Below are 21,156 nucleotides of genomic sequence, written 5' to 3'. Positions count from 1 at the left end.
TGTCACGTAGACACCAGTGTATCTTTCTTGTCACGTAGACACCAGTGTATCTTTCTTGTCAATATGTAGACACCAGTGTATCTTTCTTGTCAATATGTAGACACCAGTGTATCTTTCTTGTCAATATGTAGACACCAGTGTATCTTTCTTGTCAATATGTAGACACCAGTGTATCTTTCTTGTCAATATGTAGACACCAGTGTATCTTTCTTGTCAATATGTAGACACCAGTGTATCTTTCTTGTCAAGTAAACACCAGTGTCTTGTTCAGATTCTGAATTCTTAAAGTCCCAAGTCCCACCTTAAAACCAATCCAGTGACTTTCATTGTTTCAGGGCTGAGCATGGATCAGATTGGAAAAACCAAAACCAGTATTTCTCTGCAGATAGTCTACATATTACATTTAAAATCATCATTAACCCTTAAATTCAATGAATTCTTTCAAATGACAAAAATCGTGTTTTATTTTATAGCATTCCTGCCCTGATGGCATTTAATTGGTCTTTGTGCCGTCCAGAAAAGGACAACACCAAAGGCCTAAAATGATGAAATTCCAAGCCTGGTGGTAAGTATGAGCTCACAGAGGAAAGTTCTCGTATGTTCAGTCCTGCTGTCATTTCGGGTCCGGGAACATCAGCGGAGAACGCGGACGCGTAGAGATGGGCAGAGATATTTCACTAAACACACGATTTATGCCAGAAATGTCACATAGATATGAAACTAGATGACAACAGCTGACCCCAAAAGTCGCAGAACTTAATTATAGGCTGACTGAGTACACAGGCAGCACTGCGGCCACGATGACGCCCCTCCCCTGGAGAGTACATGGGTGTGATGTGATTGATGGCTGTGTAAATGCAATGCATGAGAAGCATGTAATATCACAGCTACTTTAAGGACATGCATCACTCTACCTGCCAGCGGTGGTGTCCGGCCTGCTCTCCAGTGCCCTGGGTTTGGCCGGACGCTGCGCGTTCGCTCCTGTCCCTTCACTCATCCTCCAGGAAATTAACACAGTTACGTTTGTTTTGTTCAAGAAAATTAGCAGGCGTGTGCTTCAACAAATCGAATTTAAAAAACAAAACAATGTATTCCATCAACATTGGCCCCGTTCCTCATATGAAATAATAACACTGGGAAAGGAAAAAAAACTAAAATTATGGCAAAGTCAGAAAGCAATCTGGCAAACCGATCCTATCCGCTGCATTGCCCTGTGATCTCTGCTTGATGACCCGCTGTATACTGTATGGGGCTCTGATATAACCTTCAGTAGTAATGATGAGTGCATGTGACCGCGGCTCGCCTAAATGGGTTGCTGGAGCCTGGTGCACCAATAGGCTATTTGGATCTGTCTTCTCAGCTGCCCGGGACTTTGTCTCAAGTGTACACAGCATTCCACAGCACAGCCATAAACACTATATATAGTCCACCAAGCAAGCATCAACCTGATGGCCAGTCAAGCACAACATAAAAGTCAAATCAGGGACATGCTGGGCCCCTGATTCGGCCCGGGAAAAAGAGTTGGAGAGGCCTTCATTGCGCGCTATAGAGAGAGATCTCTCTCTATAGCGCCGCTGCTACTCAAAGATTTGCCATTTCAGATCATGACAATTGACAAGCCAGCGGGCCAATTACATGAGTTATATTTCGTCGTTGTCGGGTGGAAACCTTGTATGTCCAAAACTGTTTTTGTATTTATCATTTTAAAAATGATTTAAACTAGTGAAAACAGCCAATCTAGAAGCACACAACGCCTCGCGGTGCGAGGCGTTGTGTGCTTGTAGATCTGCTGTTTTCACTACTTTTGTGCGACGGCCTTGTATGATGAAGCAGGGCTTAGCTTTGCGAAAAAATGTACACATTTGAAACTTGGAGATACAAGGTTTCTGCCCGACAGTGACGATTTACTTTGTTGGCCGCCCAGCCCCCAAAATGGAACGAAGGCCGACATTTTATTTATTTATTTTTCCTAATGGCCGGCCTGTGCCGGCCGGGAATGAACCGGTCGTTCGGGAGTTGCCAGCACGTCCCTGAGTCAAATACAGCATGGTCAACTGGCCAATCAGAATGGGGGTGATGCGAGGCGCTGTGTGCTTGTAGATCTGCTGTTTTCACTAGTTTAGTACCTTTTATAGATGATAAATACAAAACGAACGGTTTTGGACATACAAGGTTTCCACCCGACAACGACGATATGCTATAAATATAAGGTGCTGGGAGTGTAAATTATGAATATAATAATGTAGGGGTGCCTCGGATGATTTCTTTTTATAGGGGTGCCCCGAGCCAAAAAAGTTTGGGAACCCCTGTCCTAACAGAGCATTTCTACATTTCAGTAGACCTATACTTTTACTCAAGTAAAAAAAGGTGAGTACTTTTTCCACCACTGGGTCTACTAATAGGATTTAAACCCAAGAGGACGCAGCCACAATGGTCTGGTCTTTAATTAACATCAGAGGCACTGTAGTGGCACCTGTTTCATTTGTCACTCTGCCACTGTCATTGGGACAAAGATGTTTATTTTTCGCGGGGGGACAAACACAAACTACAACAACATCAGAGTGTTTGACTCAGAGACCAACTGCTGGCTGAGCACACCTTCCGCTCAATGTTGATTTTGACAGCAAACTTTGATTTGTTTTTTCGTCATATAGTCTTTTGAATGAAATTCCATTTAGTTTTAGTCATATCTTTGTTATCTGAAATGTTTTAGTGTCTATTTTTAGTTGTACATTTCAAACATTTTTTGTCGACCAAATCCACATCAATTTAGTCACCTAAATTGTATTTGGCAGGCCTTGATGGCGTGGTAATGACTGATTTTACACTTGGTTCCATGCTGAAAATAGTCAATCTACAAGCTCACAACGAGTGGCGCTTCGACACGTTGTGAACTTGTGAGCTTGTAGATCTGCTATTTTCACAAGCACAACCAAAGCGAAACACAAGCACAACCAAACATAAAATGACTTGTCTGCTTTTAGTTCTACTGGATCTCTTCTCCACTAGTCGAAAATGGCCACCTACAGTGTTGGCGATTGACTCAAAAGTCAAAAGACAACAAAAGAATCTCATAAAAGCATAACATTTGGCACATGTCGCTTGGGTCATCCTAGGACATCCTAGAAGGGGTGCTCAAAATAACTCACTTCCTACAGGAATGAGTTATTGACTAAATCGAAAATGGCCACCTTGCATTATCTGTCAGATCTTGACAGATAATGCAAAAGACACCAAAAATAATGAAAGCATGAAATTAGAGGTGGAAAGACTGAGAAATCCTAATCAAAGTAAGAGTATTGAGCAGAGTAGTACTGAGTAAAAAGTAGGCTATTTAAAAACTACTCTTTGAGTAAAAAGTAAAAGTAGCTTAATCTTTTTTTTCTTCTTTCCTTTTACATTGATTGATTGATTGAAGACTTTATTAGAAGTTTGCATAGGAAAAGGTACAGTTTCATCATGACGGTACAGTTCAAGACTAAGCTTATTTCCACTGGAAACCATTGAAGTATCTCATATAACATTGAATGACAGACAAATAGAACACAGTACTATGCAGTAGATATGAAAAGAAAAAGAAAAAAAGAAAACAGTAAGTCTAAACAAACAGTATATACAAAGAAGGGATCATGAACCTGTAAGCCTAAACCCTCTCGGTTCCCACAAGTTCACATTGGTTTGTGTGTTGGTGTGAAGCATTCCAGGTTGAACCAGTTCCTTGAATACCTGAGTAAAAGACTTCCTGGACGATTGAAGATGGAAGATGTGGAGTTGTGGACTTCAAACTTGATGAATTTCTTGAATTATAAAACCTACAGACACTTTGCCTACAGTTTTAAAACTAATAACGGATGGTAATCATAACGTCATTTTAAGTTGTTTAGTTTGATGCATCCTAATTTCATGGTATATTCGTTTCCTTTGCTTGATCTGTGAATTCCCTTGTTGTTGACATGTGCTTTGACATGCGCTACTTTTCTACACCACTTGGTGTCACTGTTGGTTCCCTGTAGAAAATGTTATGCCATGCTGCTGAGAAGCTAAACAAAGCCAAGAAGCCATGTTCTCTCCTGTCTTTTCATTTGCCATCCACCTCTACACAAATAAAACTAGCTTGTTGGGACTGTGTATTGGGATCCACCCATATTACCTCTATGGCAGTGTTTCTCAACCACTGTGCCTGGGGACCTTTGGTGTGCCCCTGAGAAGGGTCAAGTGTGCCCCTTGAAACTGCTTGAAAGCCAGTATTGTATTTATCATTTTAAAAATGATTTAAACTAGTAAAAACAGCAGATCTGCTGTTTTCACTACTGTTGTGCGACAGCCTTGTATGACAAAACAGGGCTTTACTTTGCGAAGAAACGTACAAATTTGAAACTTGGAGATACGAGGTTTCTTCCCGACAGTGACGATATTTACACCCCCATATTGTGTTGGTGTGCCCATGGATTCTTGGGACATGAAAAGTGTGCTCATGCAGAAAAAGGTTGAGAAACACTGGTCTATGGTCCCATCACCAAATGTTCTCATCATTGGCAATTTGTGGTCAATTGAATCTCAGATTAGAATCTAAATGTAGCTTGCAGAATTCCTAATGAACATGCTGATGCTCAAATTATTTTGAAATTGCATTCTTTTTTCCTTTGTCGTTGCATTATTCAAAGAGCTTCGCAGACAAAGACCTCATAGCCCTGACTTAGACAGATTACTATGAGGAAAACACTAGGAACATATTGTATCTGTGGTGTGTATATAGACTACCTCATGTCTCTAAAACTTTTCAGGAATCTTTCAAAAGCATCAAACATTTTAGATCTACCACACGCCAGCCCAGGCTGTGGATCTGATACTTTTAATACATTTGTCTGACACTGACGCAAAAGAGGTACCCACCCCACAGCACCGATATATTATAAACTATAGAGTGTCTGTCTGTCTGTCTGAGTGAGTGTCTGTCACAGCGTTTCTCCTCAGTGGCTGGAGCAATTGATCTGAAATCGCATCCCTATTAGCATATGAACACACCTGACATACCGTAACTGTGAAGCCCGTTTGTCACTTTCACTGGGTCTGTTGTCTGGCCCTGTTACAGATTTTGTCCAAAAATCATGCAGATCGGTACACAGTATCTCTGTAGCCATTAAACGAAACGGGTATTTCTTACATTGATGCTCCTACATATTATCATGGAAGCACCAGTTAAAGTTACTTTCCATCCCTCATATACTGTGTGCACAGTGCACATCCCATAACCCACACACTGCACATCATTTCAGAGCTCATATCTTTGAACGGGTAAGGACTAGTATTATAAACTAAGCAGAATAGTAGTTTATAGATAAACAGTAAACACAAAGAACACACAATGAAGCAGCAGTCTATCCTGTAAACCAAAAGGCTTTCTTTATTTAAAAATATACATAAATAACATGACATTTTCTTGCATGTTAAGGCAACCAGAAAGTACAAATTGTACATTAAAGGATGTATTTATGAAGTTTGTATGTGAACAGTTGATGAGAAATCGCTGACGCCGCTGACTACAGTAAATGCGCCTCAAAGAAAGGAAATCTGAATGGCTTAATTTAATGTATTTTTCTAACAAGCTTCGAGTCATGAATGTGACCTCACATGAATGTGACCTCACATGTCATGAATGTGACCTCACATGTCATGAATGTGACCTCACATGTCATGAATGTGACCTCACATGTCATGAATGTGACCTCACATGTCATGAATGTGACCTCACATGTCATGAATGTGACCTCACATGTCATGAATGTGACCTCACATGTCATGAATGTGACCTCACATGTCATGAATGTGACCTCACATGTCCAAAACATTTTCAGGATTCAAATTCAAAAGTAGCAGATCTACACTGCCCTACAAAGGCAGAGTGCAGTAACTATGTCCAAGAATTTCACTAAAACAATTGGTTAAAAGTCTTACAGCTGGTCAGCCAAATGAGATAAAGGCATAAAAGTGATAATATTACACTGACTGTATATCTGTTCTTGAACTTATTGTTCTTCCACATATATTATGACACAAATAAGTCGGTGTACAACGTACTTACTGCACTCACTCTGCCTTTGAAGGGCAGTAATAGTACAAGCCCAAAATGTGTCTTTTGCGCCTTGTTTGTGGATCTGCTATTGATGCTTTTGTGCGATGCAGTAGAGCAGTGGTTCTCAACCTTTTCAGGCCGCGAACCCTGAAATAATCATATTTTTACTGGGGACCCCTCCACCCTACGAGCACTACGAGTTGAGGCATTAGCTTCCATATTTAATTTAATTATTTCCCATAAATCACAATGCGACATGTTGTGAGCTTGTAATCCAGATTTCCTTTTTTTTTTTAATAAGTAAAAATTTGGACAAACAAGTTTTCTGCCCAACAGTGTTGATATTATGTACAGTACAGTACATTGAATCCAATGTATATTACATAAGACTAGAGTTATTCTGTACAGTAAACAACAGTTTAAGGTACTAACTTACAAGTTGATATCAACAAAAGCATAATTATGTACATTTGTCTTGCCAATCGGCTGAGAGTCCCAAACCCAGAATGTACAATACAAAAATAAAGGGTTTTAGGTTTTAAGGCATACGGGAAACATTTCTTTTCTAGAGCAAAAAGCAATAGATAATCATTCAGTGGCAACACATTACAATGTTCTACACATTTTGTCCAGGATAGGATACACACAGTGAGAATCCACCCTGGCATGTTGGAAGCACTGCATGTTTTATTACAAACCTTCATTCACATGTTTAGGCCTAGAATTATTGAATGCTTTAACCAGTGAAAAATAGCAGATATACAAGATCTGCTATTTTTGAAAAAAGTCGTGAAAATGTGTGCAAATCTTTGATTATATGTATTTTCAACATTTGTAACTCAAATTTTGCTTCTGGGTGGTCCCTGGAGCTAAATATTTTGAGATGAGGGTCCGTGGCCAAATACATATCATTTTGGGGGTCCTTCACATGAGAACCACTGACATAGCAGTCTCTCAAGAACAGACTAACTGAGCTCCAGTTAAGTGAAAAGGACCTTTTCTTTGACGATGGCTGGCCAGATTGCTGACATAGAAACATAAGGTTTTCAAAAAACCTTAGAAGGATTCAAAAGACACTTCGGGTCAAAAGTCTAATTTTCACGATTTTTCAAAAATAGCAGATCTACAAGCTCACAGTGCGGCACTCGGTGCCGCGCTGTGAGCTTGTATATCTGCTATTTTTCAATAGTTAAAGCATAAAATAATGATAAATAATAATGTGTACCCGTTCTAAATGGGTTAACTCCCTCCCTACCTCTTTGTGTCATCCTTTGACTGTAAAGAGGGGAACCGTCATGTGACCCATTGGTTTCTACAGACCCGTTTAGAAGACACTTCCATCAACCGGAAAACGACTGCTATTGGCTGCAACGGCAGAACCAGCAGAAGCCCTAGAAACATACCCTATTTTATCATTCATTTTTAAAAGAAAGGGACAATAAATAATTTACTAAACGCATAGCATGACAATAAAAAAGAAAAAAGAACAATGTTTACGGTACTAAGGTAATGAAATCAAGTGTAAAGTCCAGCCAAAACTCGAGTGTAAAATGCTTCTGCAGCCTGCAGTAGGTGAAACAGTGGCATCTGCCAGGCCATTAATGGGAACTGCACCCTGAAGATATACACTTCCAGCTGGTGTTTTGAATCCAGCGGAGCTCAGTGTCGTGGCCGCCTGGTGGTAGGAGCAGGACACTACGCCTCACCCTGCCACCTGGTGGTAGGAGCAGGCCGCTACGCCTCACCCTGCCACCTGGTGGTAGGAGCAGGACACTACGCCTCACCCTGCCCCCTGGTGGTAAGAGCAGGCCGCTACGCCTCACCCTGCCACCTGGTGGTAGGAGCAGGACACTACGCCTCACCCTGCCACCTGGTGGTAAGAGCAGGACACTACGCCTCACCCTGCCCCCTGGTGGTAAGAGCAGGTCGCTACGCCTCGCCCTGGACAGACCTGCGGAGAAGCCTCAGGCGGGACATGACCTCGTCCCAGTCCAGGTACGCCCCCTCCAGGTGACGCAGGTTCCCGGGGCCGCTCACGTAGCTCTTCCGTCCGTGGAGCAGCCGCCAGTTGTCGAACGTGTACACGTCACCTGCAGAAGATGTAATTTACTGTATCACACAATTGTAATGACCTTACTGTGTATACAGTACAGAAGCATGTTTGTATCGGAAATGTCTAGTTTTTAGATAGCTCTTTTCTGACCTGGCTCCATGCAGTAGGTGGCCACGTTCTGCGGTCGGTTCATGAGCTCCACGTAGGCTTTGAGCGCTCTGTAGAAGGGCTCCACCTGGTGGATGGGCAGGTCCAGCACACTGTCTCTGGTGGCGTTGTTATAGTTGATCCTGACCACCTGGCCCTCCTCCAAACTGAGCACGCACGCACGCACACACGCACACACGCACACGCACACACACACACACACACACACACACACACACACACACACACACAAGGGACTATCAACAGGGTTTATTTGACACGCAATCACGCTTTCCATACCATTACGAAGCAAAGCTAAATGTCCCAGAAAGACAGACAAATAAGTACACTAGTAATACTACTAGAATGATATAATATAATATAATACTAGATTTTAATGAAATAAAAAGATGCCCTGTTCTAGTGGTGGATTTAAGTTCACCATACTGAACAACAGATGGCAGCGTTGTACCATATTACCGTTAAAACAAATTATGTATGTCTCTCACACACACACACACACACACACACACACACACACACACACACACACACACACACACACACACACACACACACACACACACACACAGATATGCTACATACTGTACACAGTATGTCATACGACCAGCTGTACATTCTGCGGTTGCACCTCGTAATAACGTCTACGTCATTCTGTCACACATTCAACACATGATGAATGCCAGCAGCGGCGACTCACTCTATGATGCGGTTCTTGGACTGCACCATGAAGTCACAGTAGTCGGTGCCGGTGTCGGTGAAGTCCACCCTGAGGCTGGTGAGCGTGTGGAAGGCCTGGGGGTCTTCTCTCCTCAGCCGCTCCGCCATGTGGAAGCCATCCACCGCCAGGCTCTCTCCCCCGGACCGCGCCTGGCTCAGACAGTGGAGGAACTGCACCTACACACAGCCAGGGTTCACACACACATTTTTCACCATTCATATTCAAAGCTTTTCCATAAGTTTCCATGAGTATTTTACCCAATTTCCAAGGTTTATAGAAATCACATGCGGTGCAATAATGAGGCTCTAAAGTAAGGGGTTTTCAAAGTGGGTGACGGGCCACCCTGGGGTGCCGTGTGTGACAGCAGTCCAGGGGTGCCGCGAGATCATTTGATCATATTTGAACAATTTATTTGGACACTTGAAAAAATATTTAGTATCATTTTAAACTTGAAGTACAACGTTTATTTTCAGTCAGTTCTAACCCGAATGGCTGTTATCTCAACCTTTTCCTCGCAACATAATCACTACCTCGTATCTCCAAGTTTCAAATGTGTACGTCTTTTGGTAAAGCAAAGCCCTGCTTCATCATACAAGACTGTCGCACAAAACTAGTGAAAACAGCTGATCTACAAGCACACAACGCCTCGCATCATGTGCTTGTAGATCTGCTGTTTTCACTAGTTTAGTACATTTTATAGATGATAAATACAAGACAATATAAGGTACATTAAAATTATAATGTAGGGGTGCCTCGGATTAAAAAATAAATAAAATTATGGGGTGCCATGAGACAAAAAAGTTTGACACCACACTTATATTTCTACATATGAGGGTGGGTTCTGTCAATGCATTTCAATAGGACTGTTTTGCTACCATACCTTGGCTACAGGGTAAAAATGTACTTCTTAAAATAAATTCATCATGCCTGTTGCTAAGGTCTGGCAACATGACTGGTGTCTTGCCAGTCATGTTGCCATACCTTAGCTTTTGCTGAACTGACGCCACAGAATAGAATATATCAGTTTGGGGGTTCCTTTTTTTTTTTCTTATAATTTTTATCCCACGATTTTGTATCCCATTTTTCACCCAGTGCCAATTGCCTATGTAATCCTGGGCTCTGCTCTCCCTCTGCCGCGCCTGGGGAGACAACGGACTGACCTCATGCATCCTTCTATGCATGATGAGGAGCCCAAGTTGCTTCTTTTCACCTGACAGTGGAGATTTCCCTGGTTTGGACGTAGCACGTGGAAGGAACACGTTATTCCAACCAGTTCCTTTCCCCTCCATCAGGCTCCCCAGCTGGCCAGGGGGAGGCATTATTGAGACCAGGATTACTGCATGTTTTTGTGAGGGTATCTACCCTAGGAGACACGGGGAGAACATGCACCACGTTGGTACTCACTCCGGGCGGGTTGTGCAGCGCAGGGTAGTCGGTATGCAGACTCAGCTCTCCACACGTGTAAGCAACGTTGTTGGCCATGGGTTTGTCCTGGACCTGCCACGTGTGCCTGCAAGGTGATTAATGGACTCTTAATCATCTCTGTTTAAATCGTCTATCTCTCTCTCAAGGAGAGCAGTTGCATAAGATTGGGCCCGCGAGGAGAGGAAAACTATGTCTCGGAGCAACTCCTTCCAATTCAGCTGCCATAGAGTAAACAGCTCATGGAGATGGAGTAACAAACGACGAGCATGGGATTCAGCCTGATTCGCTATTCGTTCAGTGTTTGTGAGAAAAGAAAAGATCAGCCGAACGTATAGCCCAGGGTTCCCCAATTAGTTTTCCCCAAGGGCCGAATCATGTCTAGGGTACCAAGCCGAGGGCCACAACATTGCAGGGGGCGACGGTGGCGTTCCCGCTACTCCAGCGACAGTTCAGATATCGTCGTTGTCGGGTGAAAATCTTGTATGTCCACAACCGTTTGTTTCGCATTTATCATTTAAAAAAAGTGAAAACAGCCGATCTACAAGCACACAACGCCTCGCACCGCGAGGCATTGTGTGCTTGTAGATCTGCTGTTTTCACTACTTTTGTGTGACGGCCATGTATGATGAAGCAGGGCTTTACTTTGCGAAAGAACATACAAATTTGGAGATACAAGGTTTCCACCCGACAACGACGATATACTAGTGTTGTTGCTGCTCTTATACCACCATTATTACTGGGGTTGGTGGGGGCCAGACAGTAGCCCCCCGCGGGCCGCAAATAGCCGAAATGGCCGCCTATTGGGGAACCCTGGTATAGCCAATCAGGGTGGATCCCATGCTAGTAATAAACAGGGTTTATTGTGTACGCGTTGCGTCCATGCATGGCATTAAGCATCACATAATAAAATAAAATCACTGAAAGGTTTTGTCAGGTCAAGTCAGCTCCATCGATATCGGTCACATATCGGCATCGGCCAATTTTTTGTGTTTTCGGTCAACATCGGTATCGGCAGATAAGGCTGACATTAACCGATGGCAGTAGGCGATATTCATCTGTGGTTGATAAGCATACTGTTTAGCGCCGGCTATGTTGGCGTATTCGTTATCTGCAGCCTACCAAGCTGTAGATTCAGTTGTTGTTTTTTTTATAATGGAGATGTATTTGATTCCCTGGCACAGAAGGGGGAAATAAATAGGCTACATAAACAGATATCAGTATCGGTTATTGGTTATCAGCTAAATCGTTATTTTAAACATCAGTATCACTATCAGTATCAGCCAAGAATTTCCATTTCTACCACTTTTTGTGGTCACGTGTTCAGATACTGGATTCTGATTGGCTTAAAACAGTGGTAAATCAGTCAACAACCTTGAGTTGGCTCATGGACCCCGCCCCACTGTTGTGTTGCAGTGATTGTAACTAAATAACCTTGCAAGTTACAACTGTGTTGTCTTTCATTTATATGGTAAAAGTGGTAGAAAAGAAATTTACCATTCGAGGGTCGTGGGTTGTTGGCTGATTTACCACTGTTTCAGGGTTGTGGCACTCGGCCTCGCCTCGTGCCACAACCCTGAAACAGTGGTAAATCAGCCAACAACCCACTCCCTCTCATGGTAAATGGCTTACATCGGTGCAACGCGTTGCAAGCTTGTACGTAGATCACTATTCTCTCTCTCTCTCTCTCTCTCTCTCTCTCTCTCTCTCTCTCTATGTTCCGTTATAAAGGGCAAGGACAAGGGCCACCTCTTAAGCCGTGTCTCTCAGCGTCTAGCTTCCATTATTATGAGCTCACATCCTGGCAAGTGGAAACCAGAGGCTTTCTCACTGTAATCCTCCGCTGTGATGTGATGTGATTGAGTGAACTACCTAATTCCTTCTGCTAGAAGATTGAATGCTCTTGGACTGGACTTGTGGTCCCCCTGTCTCTGTCTGTCCTGGAAGCTCTAAGCCTGCGCTAGGAAAGTAACTAAGAGTTTTACACAAGTAGGCCTCATGTCCGTACATGGACAAAACGAGTCCGTGGCAAAGACTTTGTCTCGTCCGTGACTTGCGCTGACGCGAGGAATTCACCGGGGACTGAATTACGTCTCACCGTTTATATCATAGTGACAACAGTGTGTGAAGCATGACCATAAGCTTCAAACCAGGTTCACTTTGCTGGCAAAAAGATCTCTGACTGAGAACTATAGTGTGTTGCAACCACACTAACTGGAGAATAGTGTGTTGCCTATAACAGGGCTTTTCAAAGTTGTTGACGGGGCACCCTGGGGTGCCGCGACGGCGGTCCAGGGGTGCCGCGAGATAATTTGATAATATTTGGAGTTTATTTGGACATTTATTTAGTATAATTTTAAACTTGAAGTACAAAGCTATTTTCAGTCAGTTCTAACCAAAATGGCTATTATCTCAATGTTTTCCTCGCAACATAATCACTAAAATATCGTCACTCTCGAGCAGAAACCTCATATCTCCCAAGTTTCAAATGTGTACGTCTTTTGGTAAGCAAAGCCCTGCTTCATCATACAAGACTGTCGCACAAAACTAGTGAAAACAGCGATCTACAAGCACACAAGGCGTTGTGTGCTTGTAGATCTGCTGTTTTCACTAGTTTAGTACATTTTATAGATGATAAATACAAAACGAACGGTTTTGGAAATACAAGGTTTCCACCCGACAACAACCATATGCTATAAATATAAGGTGAGTGAAAATTATAATGTAGGGGTGCCTCGGATTAAAACGCCTGGCCTATAACACAGTAATTACTGAACGTCAACTCTCCAGGTTTTCTTCAGAATAGGCAGCCTACTGTATGTATGACACTGGTTTACTACGACACTATGGTACATTATGAGTCCACTAGTACTAGTGGTTCTCAAACGTTTTATTTGCAAGGACCCCCATAACTCTGAGAGTGTACAAATGGAACCAAATGAACCCTACACACTCTCAAGAGTTATGGCCATCCAGGGCTAGCTCTGTTTCTGGTAATATCATTGTTCACTCGTTTTGTACAGTATGTCCATAGCAAAAACATTATTTTGACAAAAATGTCTACCACAAGCCAACATGGCGATGGCCCCTGGGTGGAAAGTACCCGGTAATTAAGTATATATTTGCAGAAGTAGGCCTCCACCTTTGAGGTATTTTTTACTTTACTTGAGTACTGCATTTAAATTCTTTCATTACTTCATACTTCATACTTCTACTTCGTCCAATTAAGCCATATTTTACACTATGTCCATTTTAGAAAGACTCTGAAAACCTTTAAAAAAGGAAGGGGAAAAATCGTGAAATTGGACATTCTGCATGCTGTTGCTGAGTACTTTTCCTTTTGGTACTATAAGTATATTTTGATGCTTTTGTACTTGTACTCAAGTAACATTTTTATAAAGGACTTTGACTTGTAACAGAGTATTTCTACATTTTAGTACTTCTTCCACCACAGGCCTCTCAGCACGGAGATCAGTCAAACGCTGCCTCCTGCTGAGATAACAAGGCATAGCAGACGGTCTGAGTTCAATGAATTATAGATCTAATTGGCAGATATATCCCAACATACTGTATTATGTACAGCACATGATTAATAATACAAGGCAGCTTCAACACTAGAGCAGCAGAGAAGAGGCAAAGACAGATTTGATTCAATCGTCACAAAACTGGAAAAAAAAAAGCAGAAAAATAAATCTAACAATCTGGCTGCTTGGAATCCGTGGAAAACGTCGTAAATTATGCCTTTTCTTTTTCTTCCCACTTAATATTTACAGAGTCACTCTGGGGGCTTTAACTCTGGTCAGAATGAGAGCGGTGGAAAAGCGAGGGATTCACTAGAGGCAGTTGGAGTTATGAAACACTTGCTTTGGACCAGGATGAATGCAAGTGAAAGACACTCAGGTGGTACAGCTTGGGTCAAAAGTTAACTAGAACTGCACTCTATCGAAGTGCCAACTTGTGTCTTGTGCACAAGTAGGCCATGTATGGTTCGACTGCCGGTCGAACTGCCAGGCCTATCGAACTGCCAGGCCTATCGCCGGCGATGCAGTGCGACTGCTGGTCGAACTGCCGGTCGTGCGGCGGCACCTGCCGCGGTAGTTCCGCGGCAGGTGCCAGTGCCAGAGAATGTATCTGCTCTTTCTGCTATTCTGTGTTTGTTTGTCTAATAAAACATATTAGTTCTAATTACCAACACATTATTTCTTATTATGGCTTTATTATGTCTGATTCGGTCTTAAAGTGTACTGTAAATTAGGATGGGACCCTTTGTCCATTCATTGAAACACCTGTTGCATCAATTGGGTTTTCCCGGTTTGCCCTGGCCTTAAAAGAAAGCACTATATTGTTAAGTCATTTGTGACAGCTATAAATACGTGCAGAATGCAGATGCTTTCTCACCCGTAGAAGGTGAGCCTCAGGTAGCCGATCCTCTTGGCCAGGCAGGCCAGCTGGCCCTGCTCCAGTGGAGCCCCTCTGAGGCGGACGATGCCCACCCTCCGCAGGGCCACCAGCCAGTCCAGGGCGGCCTGGTCGTCATGTAGGACCTCCTGGAAGTCAGCGCTGGGCATGGCCAGCGAGGAGTCCCAGTACACACGCTCTGCACGGGGAGAGAGCACAGGGAGAGAGCAGCTTTATGCAAATGATAGGAAAACATTGTTGCTCAGGCAGTGCACACATAGACCAGTGTTTCTCAACCCTATTTCTGCATGGGCACACTTTTCATGTCCCAAGAATCCATGGGCACACCAACTACATAATACGGAGGTGTAAATATCGTCACATGAGCTGATGGGAGGAGGTTCCGGAGCTGTGGAGTACCCAGGAAGAAGCAGATGCTCACCTCCTACTCCATGCTCTACATGCAGCTGAATCTGGCTACAAGGACATTATACTGTAGTTACAGCAGATGATACAGATGTCCTGGTTATATGCATAGTAGCCGGGGATCCAGTCATCAAAATGGGAGAGGACCTGTGATGTTCTGCCGCACTTTTTATTTCTGTTTTATCTATTAGTTTGGTCATTAAGGTCCACAGAATGAGAGGCCTGCTCTGCCAGAAACATCGCGAAAAAAAGTTATGGCCATTTCTATATTCACTGTCCCATTGACTCCACTAGAAATATTCAAAAAAGAAAAGTAGCATGTGAGGGGTCAAACTAGGGGTTCTTCATCATTCTGAATCCATTGCAAGCATTTGTTTTGCATGAAAAACATTCCTTGGGCAAAATATTGGCCCGCAAAAACTGTGAAAAGTGGAAAAAAAGTGATGACTCATCACTTTTCACAGCTTTTACGGGCCAATATTTTGCCCAAGGAATGTTTTTCATGCAAAACAAATGCTTGCAATGGATTCAGAATGATGAAGAACCCGTAGTTTGACCCCTCACATGCTACTTAAAGCAGATTTTTTTCTTTTTTGAATATTTCTAGTGGAGTCAATGGGACAGTGAATATACAAATGGCCTTAACTTTTTTTCGCGACGTTTCTGGCAGAGCAGGCCTCTGATTCTGTGGACCTTAATGACCAAACTAATAGATAAAACAGAAATAAAAAGTGCGGCAGAACATCACAGGTTCAACCCTATTCCTTGAGCTTTTGGGCCTGTGGATCCCCGACTATAGGGGTCAGCAAGAGAATTCACTGTCCCATGAACCAAAAATGTGTCCCTAAAAACCGTACAAGGTTCACTGACATCCGCAAGCTGAGTGATGCATTAGGAGGAGATGGAGTCTGTGATGCTCTGATTGGAATGCATTCCTTTACAGGCTCTGATACAGTCAGCGCTTTCACTGGACATGGAAAGTCTAGCAAGACCTGCCAAGACACCTTCAGGAAGTTGGGAAGCTCTTAGGAGGTCTCATGTCGTATGTACCTGCCTTCCAAACTTCGCTACCATCTGTTTTGTGCAGTTGATTCCTGTCAACTTCCCCGTTGTGAATATTCTCTTGCATGCCTTACGGGTAAACTATCAGGCTGCTATCTGGCAGAGGTTACGGGTAAACTATCAGGCTGCTATCTGGCAGAGGTGTTTGGAGAGCAATCCCAGTGTAGCACATCCATGATGGGGAGCTCAACAGAAGGAATATAGCTGACCTGTTCTGACATCACAATGAAGCGGCCCTAAAGGGCGAGGTTTCTTCTCGCCCTTAGGGTGCCTTACTGGTTAATACCATCATCATCATCATTATGACTTTATTTTAAGACAAATGATGTATTCATGGGTTGCATTTGTAGTCCTACACCAGCCATGTTGAGGAACAACACAGGCGTTCTGATTGGCATAGAACATTAGTTCTCGGGCCAATCAGACACATTGAAACACCTGTGTTGGTCCTCAACATGGCCGTTTAGGACTACAAATGCAACCCATGAATTGTTTGTTTGACTACTTGTCACTCAGCCATCTGTGTGTCTGATTTTATGGGGTTTTACTATAGGGTTTTACTATTTTTTTCCCAAAAATGTTTCAAATTTTTTGACATATTTAACTTTAATGTGATTGATCATGAACTTATTTCCAGTAATTTATTCAAATATGCAAATGATTTAATTAACCATGTACAATACACAAACATCATGACCAGAATGGATTCTGCTGGGGAAATTACTTTAGAATCAACTATTTATAAGACCATTGGTTTCCAAAAAGTATTGTCTAGGATCCGTATAAGGCAGGGGTCTCGAGCTCAATTTACCTTGGGGCCGCTGGAGGCAGAGTCTGGCTGAGGCTGGGCCGCAGCCTCAGCGCACATGCACGCACGCGCGGCGCAGCGTGTGCATTTGCGCCTGCACATGCACTAGCACTAATTTGTGCTAATTTTTTTATTATTGTAGTTTCATACCAGTCTAACAACTACTGTATCTATCTCCCCATCAAAGAAATAAAAAAAAATCCAATCTTATCAAATGTCTTTTTTATTAGGACCCTGGTGTAAGCAAGTTGTGTTTAACTTATGGAACATGTACTGTACTGTTATCTGTACTGTATTATTAACTGTTTTCTGTACCAAACTACTAATATAATTCTCAATCAATCAATCAATCAATCAATCAATCAATCAACAAATAAACAAACACAAAATAAGATGAACAAGGACCCTGGTGTTAACAAGTTGTGTATAACTTTCCTCAGGTACATCCCTTCTTTGGTAGTCAATTTGTATGGAACATACTGTACTGTACTGTTTTCTGTACAAAACTAGCTACTAATAAAACTATCAATTTTATTGATTGATCAATTGCTCAATCAATCAACAAATACATTAACAAATTAAGAATTAAAAAGTAAATAAATCAGTAATTTCAGTTTCTTCAGTCTTCTATATCTGCTGTATTGTCATTAATGGTTTTTAATTATTGTTCAATTTTTTTTACTCCTGCTGGCAATTCCACCTGATTTTATATTGACTGTGTCAATTCTTGTTTAGAATGCGCAGTTGAGATGAGGATGCAAACTCGTCCAAAACATGATCGCCTCCGCCCCCACGATCACATCCAGCAAGTATTCCTACACATAAAACACAAGGGCGAGTTTGTTTTGGGCGAACGTTCCGGATAACTCAGCAGCGTTCTCTCTCCTCCGTTTGGCGACACGGCACAGTGCATTCTGGTTGGATAAATCACCTCGGAAGCCTTTCCCCACGACAACAACAGTACCATGGAATAATAATATCTTTGGCTATCTGTCAAATCAACTTTTCTGCACATGTCGTGCACCACAACGGTGGCAAAGTTTCGTTTCACGGTTAGCTCTGCTCCACAGTGGCAGATCTGCTCTCTGACCGGGTCTCGCATTAATTTGATTTTACAACACTGATGATGATGAGACGAGGGGAGGGATACGTATACGTGTTTTATCGCCGATATTAAATCAGGCGACGGCGCTGCCATTTGATTTCCAATGCAACCTTTGCAAGGCAGGACAGAGGAGGAAGAGAAAACAAAACAGCAGTCTGTTTAACAAAATCACATGGATTGGGAGTGGATGGGGTTTACGACGTGCGACGCGTTCAGTCTGGTTGTAACCTACGCTCACATAGAACTGATCTGATTCAGACTGCAGACCACATGAATGAATTCCTAATTACTTGTCTTTTATCTCGCTGCGTACGCATCACTTTGTTTTATTCAGAGAGAGACATAGCCTGGCCCTATACACGTTGGTATAATGTCACGCTTGGTAGCAAATTAAAACACTTTTTTAAACTGTTGTGAACACAGCGCGCTGGGACGAATGTCCGCATTTGCCTAGCCATGCAGGCACAGAAGAAAAGTCTCCATGGCAACGCTGCTGTAACTTTCACTCATTGAAAAATGTTTCTCTGCTTGCATCAAGCCCGGTCGATGTCATGCCCCCGAGAGCCGTATACCCCACCGGGTTCGTCAGCTCCGCACACAACACTGTAAAAGTGCCATTCATATAATACTCGCGGGCCGCACTAACATTAAACTTTCATATTAAGGTGGGGGCCACAAAATATCGTCTCGCGGGCCGGATTTGGCCCGCGGGCCGCCAGTTTGAGACCACTGGTATAAGGGATATACACACATCACAGTTTCTTATGGATGTAGGTTTGTTTAGGGGATATACACACATCACAGTTTCTTATGGATGTAGGTTTGTTTAGGGGATATACACACATCACGGTTTCTTATGGATGTAGGTTTGTTTAGGGGATATACACACATCACAGTTTCTTATGGATGTAGGTTTGTTTAGGGGATATACACACATCACGGTTTCTTATGGATGTAGGTTTGTTTAGGGGATATACACACATCACAGTTTCTTATGGATGTAGGTTTGTTTAGGGGATATACACACATCACGGTTTCTTATGGATTTAGGTTTGTTTAGGGGATATACACACATCACAGTTTCTTATAGATGTAGGTTTGTTTAGGGGATATACACACATCACGGTTTCTTATGGATGTAGGTTTGTTTAGGGGATATACACACATCACGGTTTCTTATGGATGTAGGTTTGTTTAGGGGATATACACACATCACAGTTTCTTATGGATGTAGGTTTGTTTAGGGGGTGATAACTGCCATTAAGCTACCAGATTAGCAGAGTTATCATACCAAAATATAAACTAGAGACATGTAGGAAGACAAAAATCCAAACATTTTACGGTCACCTTGGGTGGTACCAAAATTTGTGTTGGCCCCTGTACTAATATGAGGTTTCCAGCCGACAGAGACGACGAGCTCATTCTAAATGCATTCATGAAATCCCCCTAGCTCTGGTCCATAGCGTTAGTGGAGTTCTCCCTAACGCTATGTTCCTCTACCTCCGTATTCCTTGGCAAAACCGGAAAACCCCGCCGTCTGGTCCGAAAATAACAAAAACTGTTTCGCCCCTCATCAAACCAAAGGTATCATTGGACAGTTGAAAGCTTACTCTACTTAGTGGACGCGGGCTGAGCCCCCCACAACACGATTAAAATACATTTCTAGGGCAAAATGAAAAATATTCTACCGGATGGAGACTCCATTTCTTCTCGTTTTTCACTATTTGTCGTCGCCATCAAGGCAGCAAGAGCCGCTGATACAAACGACCTACGGCCTGGTCGCGACTTAGGCCACGACTTGGAGGTCGTAGGTCCCGGTTCTGGAGGTTTTGCGCGATCTCGGTCGTAATTCAGCGACCTGGGAAGTCCGCGATCGAAACTCTACGCTTGCTAAGGGAAGGGACGCGAGTTTAGAAACTCTACGCTTGCTAAGGGAAGGAGCGCCGCGATCGAAACTCTACGCTTGCTAAGGGAAGGGACGCGAGTTTAGAAACTCTACGCTTGCTAAGGGAAGGAGCGCTCGTTTTCAACAGCGTCGGCAGGTTAGCTACTCAGTGTCGGCAGGTTAGGGTTAGGGTTAGGGTTAGGGTTAGGGTTAGGGTTAGGGTTAGGGTTAGAGTTGGGGTTAGGGTTAAGGTTAGGGTTAGAGTTAGAGTTGGGGTTAGGGTTAAGGATAGGTTTTGGTGCACCTCGCGCGGTCCAAGTGACTACAATGGAGCGCTTCCTACCTCCGGTTCAGCCAATCACAAGCTTCAAAAGGTTGAATAGCGCTGCTGCTCTAGAATATTCTGCAAAAAGACCTTTTAAATACGACCGCGGACTTCCCAGGTCGCTGAACAACGGCCCGATCGCGCAACAACGGCCCGGGGACGACCGAGGTGGCGCAACCACGGCCGGGGGTCGCGAAACTAGACCGGCCGCGACCTAACAAGTATGTACCGCGAACTACGACCTCCAGAACCGGGACCTACGACCTCCAGGTCGTGGCCTAGGTCGCGACCAGGCCGTAGGTCGTTCGTATCAGCGGCTGTCTCTCCATCAAGGTGCCAACTCACTACTGCCGCGCAGGTCAGAGGACCGAATTACACTGAGCATTAGTCTCACTGGGTGTTATTCAACTCTGCGACGTTGGAAGCGCTGTTTCGTAAAAACCTGGAAGAGCGTCTCCATCCGGTGGAATATTTTTCATTTTGCCCTAGAAATGTATTTTAATCGTGTGGTGGGGGGCTCAGACCTCGTCCACTAAGTAGAGTAAGCTTTCAACTGTCCACTGATACCTTTGGTTTGGTGAGGGGCGAAACTGTTTTTGTTATTTTTGGACCAGACGACGGGGATTTCCGGTTTTGCCAAGGAATACGGAGGTAGAGGAACATAGCGTTAGGGAGAACTCCACTAACGCTATGGACCAGAGCTAGGAGGT

General features: G+C 43.3%; 1 protein-coding gene across 1 annotated transcript in view; it reads right to left on the bottom strand.

Annotated features, from left to right (window-relative positions):
• Nucleotides 1–8,002: 8,002 nt before the first annotated feature.
• Nucleotides 8,003–21,156, bottom strand: part of bbox1 (butyrobetaine (gamma), 2-oxoglutarate dioxygenase (gamma-butyrobetaine hydroxylase) 1) — a gene marked incomplete at its 3' end in the record, with an annotated part of 67,414 nt that continues 54,260 nt past the window's right edge. The window contains exons 5-9 of the mRNA XM_080729803.1: nucleotides 14,836–15,034; nucleotides 10,420–10,525; nucleotides 8,995–9,191; nucleotides 8,277–8,440; nucleotides 8,003–8,163 (exon numbers count right to left, since the gene is read on the bottom strand). Coding sequence (XP_080585929.1) covers nucleotides 8,003–8,163; nucleotides 8,277–8,440; nucleotides 8,995–9,191; nucleotides 10,420–10,525; nucleotides 14,836–15,034 — 827 coding nt within the window. The remainder of the gene's footprint in view (nucleotides 8,164–8,276; nucleotides 8,441–8,994; nucleotides 9,192–10,419; nucleotides 10,526–14,835; nucleotides 15,035–21,156) is intronic.

The sequence above is a fragment of the Nannobrachium achirus genome, assembly GCF_963921795.1.
Source record: "Nannobrachium achirus genome assembly, chromosome: 7".
NCBI classification, from domain to species: Eukaryota; Metazoa; Chordata; class Actinopteri; order Myctophiformes; family Myctophidae; genus Nannobrachium; species Nannobrachium achirus.
This window is presented reverse-complemented; position numbering and strand designations above follow the sequence as displayed.